General features: G+C 38.7%; 1 protein-coding gene across 1 annotated transcript; it reads right to left on the bottom strand.

Annotated features, from left to right (window-relative positions):
* Positions 1-3,104: 3,104 nt before the first annotated feature.
* On the bottom strand, positions 3,105-5,245 carry LOC132635008 (UDP-glucuronate 4-epimerase 3-like). Its single transcript, XM_060351210.1, has 2 exons — positions 4,287-5,245; positions 3,105-4,190 (listed from the first exon to the last, which is right to left on the bottom strand). The coding sequence occupies exons 1-2, from the start codon at positions 4,838-4,840 to the stop codon at positions 3,434-3,436; spliced, it is 1,311 nt and encodes a 436-aa protein (XP_060207193.1). The 5' UTR covers positions 4,841-5,245; the 3' UTR covers positions 3,105-3,433.
* Positions 5,246-7,985: the final 2,740 nt, after the last annotated feature.

The raw sequence follows: 7,985 nt of genomic DNA, 5'->3' as shown, positions 1-7,985 counted from the left end.
ATCTACAACTATTCATAAGTTGCAAGTAAGATCCACCCCGTGTGTATTTTTGGGCTATCCGTTGAATCATAGAGGATATAAATGTTATGATTTATCCACCAACAAAATCATCATATCAAGGCATGTCATCTTTGAGGAAACTCAATTCCCTTCTCAAAGTTGCACTCCCCAACCCAAACTTCTTATGATTTTTTGGACCATGGGATTTCTCCATACACCCTGCATTTTCTGTCGCAGCCTACTCCACCCGTCGTTCCCTCGGTACAACCCGACCCCCCACTGCCCAACAGCTCCTCCCCCCTCCTGCTCCACCCGTGACTGCTCAGCAGCCCACCCCCTCACTGCCCAGCGGTCTGCCCCCCCACTGCCCCACCCGTGCCTGCCCAGCAGCCCACCCGCATGGTCACTAGAAGCCAACATGGGATTTTCAAGCCCAAACAACCATTTAACTTAAACACTGCCACCATCTCTCCTATCCCACGAAATCCTATAAGTGCTTTAAATGACCACAATTGGAAAGCTGCCATGGTTGATGAATATAATGCTCTAATTAAATTGATGTGAATTTGATTCGTTCTATGTGGATTTTTCGTCATAAAAAGAAATCTGATGGTTCTTTTGAGAGGCACAAAACCTGTCTTGTCTGTGATGGCAGGTCTCAACAGGTTGGAGTTGACTGCGACGAGACTTTCAGTCCGGTTGTCAAACCGGCTACTATTCGCGCTGTCTTGAGCGTTGCACTCGCACACTCTTGGCCCATTCATCAGTTGGACGTCAAGAATGCCTTCTTACATGGTAATCTTAATGAGACTGTTTATATGCATCAGCCTATTGGGTTTAAGGATCCAAAGCATCCCTATCATGTCTGGCTTTTGAAGAAATCGCTGTACGGACTTAAGCAAGCTCCCCGTGCATGGTTCCAACGCTTTGCAGACTATGTCTCTACTATTGGTTTTTCACATAGCCGATCTAATCACTCTCTCTTTATTTATTGTCGAGGTTCTGACACTGCTTACATTCTGCTATATGTTGATGATATAATTCTCACAGCTTCTTCAGATGCCCTCAGAAATCCATCATGTCTCTGCTTAGTGCCGAATTTGCTATGAAGGATTTGGGTCCTTTAAGCTATTTTCTGGGTATTGCTGTTACCCGGACTTCACACGGCATGTTTCTCTCTCAAAAACATTATGCAGCAGATATTATAGAGCGTGCGGGCATGACTGCCTGTAAGCCGAGTCAGACACCGGTCGACACCAAAGCCAAACTTGGTGCCACGACCGGACCTTCTTGTGATGATCCCACACAATATCGCAAGTTGGCCGGCGCGTTGCAGTACCTTACATTCACAAGACCAGATATCTCCTATGCGGTTCAACAAGTATGCCTTCACATGCATAATCCAAAGGTTGCACATATGCATGCTCTTAAACGCATAATCCGATACATTCAAGGCACTATTGAGTTTGGTCTCCATCTGTACAAATCCTCCATTGCCTCTCTGGTTTCTTATACAGATGCAGATTGGAGTGGTTGTCCGGACACTCGCCGATCCACATCTGGTTACTGTGTTTTCCTTGGCGATAATCTCCTCTCATGGTCATCGAAACGGCAACCTACTATGTCTCCAATGCCGAGGCCGAATACCGTGGCGTCGCTAATGTCGTCTCTGAGTCCTGTTGGCTTCGCAACCTTCTGTTGGAGCTCCGTTGTCCCATCCGGACAGCTATATTGATTTATTGTGATAATGTTAGTGCCATATACCTATCAGGTAACCCAGTTCAGCACCAACACACTAAATATATTGAGATGGACATACATTTCGTACGTGAGAAAGTTGCCCGTGGAGAAGTCCGTGTTCTTCACGTCCCGTCCCGTTACCAAATCGCAGACATCTTCACTAAAGGTCTTCCGCACGTGCTCTTTGATGATTTCAGGGACAGTCTAAGCGTACGACAACCTCCCGCTTCGACTGCGGGGGTGTGATAGACTATGTAATAAGTCTACGTAAATATTGTAAATATTCTCTTCCTTATGTATAGTAATTAGGTCCTATAATTTAGCCTAGTATTATGCTCCTAGTGAGATACCTACTTTATATATAATGACTTTCATACATCAATACAGATCACAGATTGATTTCCTACAATTACCACTAACCAATCATCTTTTGATATACATTCTGGGTTATTCCTTCCCCCCTAGATTTAGAAAGAATAGAGAAAGGAACCAATGTAATCATCTATTATTACTACTCCGTAACTTCAGAAATCATTTATGAATGATTATAGAGATACCAAGATCAGAAAGGAATAGATATTTAAACAATAGTGCCAAGTGGGATTAACCAAATAGACATACTTAGAACACAAGATTACAACAACAGCAACAACAACATACCCAGTGTAATCACACAGGTGGAGTCTGAGAGGTAGAGTGTACGCAGACCTTACCCCTACCTCGTTGATATAGAGAGGCTGTTTCCGATAGATCCTCGGCTCAAGTAAAACATTTCAAAGCAGTATGAAAAAGGGAATACGGAACTTAGGAACACAAGATTATACTCTAATAAGTCAGAGACATTCAAACCAAATGCGATATACGAAGAGGTCAAATATGGAACTATCATGTGCTACATTTATTACTCCCTCCGTCCCACAATAAGTGTCACCTTAGCCAAATGTTTTTGTCCCATAATAAGTGTCACATTAGGAAATCAATGCATATATTGACAAGTTTTTTCTAACTTTGCCCTTAGACAAAAACTGACAAATTTATGTATTCAAGACAAAAAGCACATAGAAACTTGGTATTATTAGAGTCCCAATGTCAAAAGGCTTGCTTTTCATGCATGCTCTAATCAAAAGGGAAAAGTAATTTATTTTTATTATATAGGGGTAGTTTAGTAAAGCCGAGGGTCTTTCGGAAATAACCTCCCTACCTTCCAAGGTGGGGGTAAGGTCTGTGTACACTTACCCTCCCCAGACCTCACGTTGTGGGATCCAACTGGGTATGTTGTTGTTGTTGTAGGGGTAGTCTAGTAAAATTTACATTGCATGATTGATTTCTTAATATGCGCGTTTTTGGCTAAGGTGACACTTATTATGGGACGGAGGGAGTATAATTTAATAAAGATGATACATGTCCACCGTCCATAATCAGCAGTTGCCTATCAATCATGAATCTATAAACTACAACAATGGCATTCCTGGAAGTGGCAAAATTTGATTTCAGTTTGCATTTGATACAATATTAAATTTCCTGGAAAACAATGTCCATCTATCACACAACTTCATCATGGGATCGGATATTTGCTCCTTTTATCGCATCATTAGAATATATGAAAGCAATAAAATCGCGGCTAATACAATAACAAGAATGAAAATGATCAAGAATTGGAGTACTCCTACCGCACAATGGAAAGAATGTATCATCACTGGGCGCTCTTCTTTCCATCGCCATAGTAACTGAGGTACCATCGAACAAATTTCTTCAGCCCCGTCTGCAAATCTGTTGTAGGCATATATCCAAGCTCCCTTTGTGCATAGCTTATATTCGCATGAGTAAACTGCACATCACCGTTCCTTGGCAACTTCATCACCGATCTTTTAGCCTTTACCTTTAACAACCTTTCCAAAATACTGACAAGATCAGAAACAGGCACAGGACTAGTGTTGCCCAAATTGAACACTCGCAATTGAGCAGGGCCTTTCTTTTTCCCACCACTTCCAGTACTCTTTTCCGCTGTATCCAATGCCGCCAAACAACCCTTTACTATATCATCAATGTAAGTAAAGTCCCTAGCAACAGTGCCATGATTAGCTGCCTCAAATATAGGAATTGACTTTCCCTTCAAAATATCCCTTGAGAAAAAGAAGTAAGCCATATCGGGCCTACCCCACGGTCCATAAACCGTGAAAAATCTCAATCCAGTAAGCGAAAGGCCATATATATGATTATATGTATGAGCAATTTCCTCACCAGCTTTTTTAGTTGCAGCATATAAACTAGCAGGCTGGTCTGTCCTATCGGTTTCTGAAAAGGGTACTTTCGTGTTTAATCCGTATACAGAACTCGACGATGCCCACACAACAGCAGGTTGAGGATTAGCACTTTTGCAAACCTCAAGCAAATTAACCAAGCCAGCAATGTTACTATGCACATATGAGCTAGGATTTTCCATGGCATACCTATTATTGAATCGAAGAAATTAGGCGAGAAAACCAGAAAGAGAGAATGAACAATACTCATTGCATTGATAGATTGAAAATAAATTTTAACAATACCTTACACCTGCTTGTGCAGCCAAATGCATAACATGACTAAATTGAACAACGTCGAATAATTTCTTCAAGAGGCTGACATCATTAATGTCACCCTCAACAATGTACACCCCGGCACGCTCTAACAGAGCTTGCCGGGCTCTTTTCAACGACGGATCATAATAATCGTTGAAATTATCCAACCCCACAACGCCATCACCTCGACGTTTCAACGCAGCCAATACATGTGTGCCTACAAAACCAGCAGCACCAGTAACCAAAACAGAAATACCATTTCTTGACCTGATTTTAGCTGAGGATTTAATTCTTTTTTCCCAAGTTGGATTATCATAATTGCTGGTTCTAAGAGATCTTCTTGAAAGATCTGAAGATGCATTTGGTGATGAAGAAGATGCTGGTGATCTGAAAAAGCATATAAAGATCAACCCCAAGAAAACAAATGACCAAAAAGTGAACTTGGTTAAAGAAAAATGTAGCCTAAACCTATTATAAGGTGATTTTTCTTTGAATTTTCCAGGGGTTGATAGAATATTGTCAATGTGCTTCATTTGGGACATTATATTTAGGAAATCTTGGATTTTCGAGCATACCCCAATTTGGGTATCTCTTGTTTTTTCTTTTTTTTTTTTAGGCAAAAATCAGCAACTTTTTTTTATTGACAAAAACTAAGTGTTAGGGTTTGAAAAATTCCTTCTTTTTTCCAGCCATCTTGTCAAATGGAGAAAAGAAGAAATGAAGGGAAAAGGGTGGCAATGAAAGGAGTTGGATAATATGTAAAGTTTAGTCCCTTTATTTATGGGAATCTAATGGTTTCTTGAAATGGCTGTTAATTGGTTGCTGTTGTTGGTTTTAGTTTTGTGGGGCTTATTTAGCTTTGGTTTCTACACAGGGAAGATGATGATTGATTAGGAAAATGAGAGATGGGAGAGAGAGAGAGATTGGGGGAGGGGTGTGGACTAATAAGAATGAGGTTTGAAGAATTTATTAAAATGGAATGATGGAAAGATTTGAGGTGGACCAATTAGGAAATCAAGCTGAGAGTCAAACAAGACTGTAATTAATGAAACGATTTACATTGGTACACCATTAAACTTTTGATTAAAAAGATTCTGCTATTCCCTCCATCCATTTTTACTTATCCTGTATTGATTTGACACACTCTTTAATGAGTCATGCTATATCATCTACAATTATTTCTAAATTTATCTAACAATTGATGATAAGGGTAAAACAAGTATGAAATGGTAAAGTATCTCTTGATTGTCTAAACTAAATAGATAAAAATTGACATCTATTTTTAATATACATGACAAGTAAAAATGAGCGGAGAAAATAGTTTTCAAGGTTAATAAAAGTACTTGTCTTGAAATACTTATCACTTTATAAAACTAAGATGAAATTAATTATTTTTATTCTATTTTACCATTAATATAAACTGTTGCAAAATAACTACTATATTTGTTAGAATGTAATTTATTGAGAGAGATAAGAATAAAATAAAAAATATACTTTTTATTTATAATTTTTTAAGTGATGTCCAAAAGGGAAACATGACAACTAATATGGAACCGATGGAGTACATTGGTACACCATTAAACTTTTCATTAAAAAGATTCTGCAACTTTTTATTTCATCATTATCCAGCTTCCTACTAGAGGACGGTGAATAGCAGGAAAATTGTTAGTTAGGTATCTTTCCCGAATCAATAAATGCAAGATCTATATTTTTACATATAAATTTTTTATGCTCTTTTTTCTACTGTAAGGATTTTTATTAATGTATCCAATAAAATAGTCACTAAGCTGTCAATTTAGTGACCTATGATTAAGAAAACCAGACAATATTATATTACTTACCTATAATTAGGTGATAAAAATTAAAGTAGTGTCAAAAAATTAAATTAGTGTCAATATCTTATTTTGAAGTAAGTATTTACTTAAATTAGTGTGTCATATTGAAATAGTTTTTTAAGGGAGTCACTATATTTTTGAAAAGAGGCATAAATATCATCCTAAACTTGTTCCGAATTTTCAGATACTATAATTACCCCTCTTAGATGTTTCCTAACTGAAATGAATGCCCCTTTAGAAAGCCAAGCCGCATAGTGAGGGAAGAAGCAAAACGAAGTGTTAAATATTTATTTTGTAACATTTGTTTTATTAAATATATTTTTACTTCTTTATTATCTGAATATTTTTTAAGCTAATGCACCACTAAGCAGGATACCTAGTAGTTAATTTATTAATAATCAAAATCCCCAGAAAGGCTTTTACATCATGAAAGTAATTAAAACTAGACAAAATGAGAAAAGATAGTATCAATCTAGAACTAACAATCAGTCCTAGTTTGGTTAATCTAATCAATGCAATATGTAAAATAATGCTAAGTAATGAATTTGCAGGTGTAACCTTCTCAATCATGTTCCTCTTCCAGTAGCCAAATTGCTTGACTAGCAGCAGCAGTATCACAAACATATGTCTTCTTCTACCACGTATCAAGCTATCTTTTTAGTTCTGGTCCTTAATGTTGGACAAAGGTGTTTGTCCAAATTCCCTAGTCTTCTTCCTTGAATAGGTAGTTCAACAAAAACAGTAAATTCCTTCCTTACTAACCTGACTATGTTGCATCAGGATCAGAATGTCCTCTACTACAGTCCTAATATACCATGAAATTTTTTCAGTTGCACTCAATGATATTCTTCATCACCATAGGGTCTGTTTTAATTTGAACTTTATTCAAACTCCTGACAACACAACAAGGCAGTGCTTCCCCAATAGCAATAGCTTCAGCTTCAATATTAGCGGTGTATTGGGTAAAAGGCGCACCCGGTGTTAGCTTATGAGACCAGATGCTCGATAAGTCTGGGGAATCCATCCAGCTGGCTCCCACTTTTACCAACTCAAGTCACGTTCATAGACCTCCATCAGAGTGCCGCAAGTTGGGCTGTAGAGAGGTCACATCACCCGTACTTTGGGGTTTGAAAAGTCTAAACTTGGCTTATATAGAGATAGCTTAGGGTAGAAGGAAGACCTTTTCTGGCTCACACTCTTGTAACTCTTACTTTTTTCTTTCAAGAAGGCAATATACAGAAGTTGATTATTTACTCATTTTGAGCTTCTTGAATCATTGTTTACCTATCTTTGTAGCTCACTTGTGCCTTACCTGTATTCACTATTACTCCGAACAGGGCTCATTATAGAGTTCTCGGGATTGGACACGATCCACTTGTCTTCAAACCCTATAAAAACAAATCTTTATCTAATTTTCTGATTAAGTTCGTTTTCACCGGAAACCAGTTTGGCGCCGTCTGTGAGGATAGACAGCTGTGGTGTCGTCCTGATCCAAAAACAGAAGATCTTAAAAAACTAGCTTGGATTTGGAACCGTTCTGTTAAAAAGAATCGCCTGATCAAGCCTGAAGTATCCAGCAGCACGTCGTGTAGCAGTGCCCCAGCCAGAGTAGAAGACCCGCAGGGCTCCCGACCAAGGGAACAACAGAACTTTAACAGGGAAAGCAACCCAAAGTTAGGTGAGGAAGAAGAGAGGGTGGAGATAGCACCACCCCCGAAGGAGGTCTGTGACAAGATCCCAACTAGGGAATATTGTCCTAATCATTCGGTGGAAACCTGGGAGAGGCTTCCTAGAGAACATTATTTTTGAAAGAGGAAAAGGCATCCTCATTCTAGGGAAAGGGGATGTACAA

The sequence above is a fragment of the Lycium barbarum genome, chromosome 1 (genome assembly GCF_019175385.1).
Source record: "Lycium barbarum isolate Lr01 chromosome 1, ASM1917538v2, whole genome shotgun sequence".
NCBI classification, from domain to species: domain Eukaryota; kingdom Viridiplantae; phylum Streptophyta; class Magnoliopsida; order Solanales; family Solanaceae; genus Lycium; species Lycium barbarum.
Note: the sequence above shows the minus strand (reverse complement) of the source record. Positions and strands in the feature narration are given on the sequence as shown.

What these genes read in the sequence shown, in the direction of transcription:
- LOC132635008 (XM_060351210.1), bottom strand. Translation starts at nt 4,840, where the DNA reads ATGTCCCAAATGAAGCACATTGACAATATTCTATCAACCCCTGGAAAA. An exon ending in GCTGCACAAGCAGGTGTAAG is followed by an intron (nt 4,191 to 4,286) that starts GTATTGTTAAAA and finishes ATTCAATAATAG; the next exon opens with GTATGCCATGGAAAATCCTA.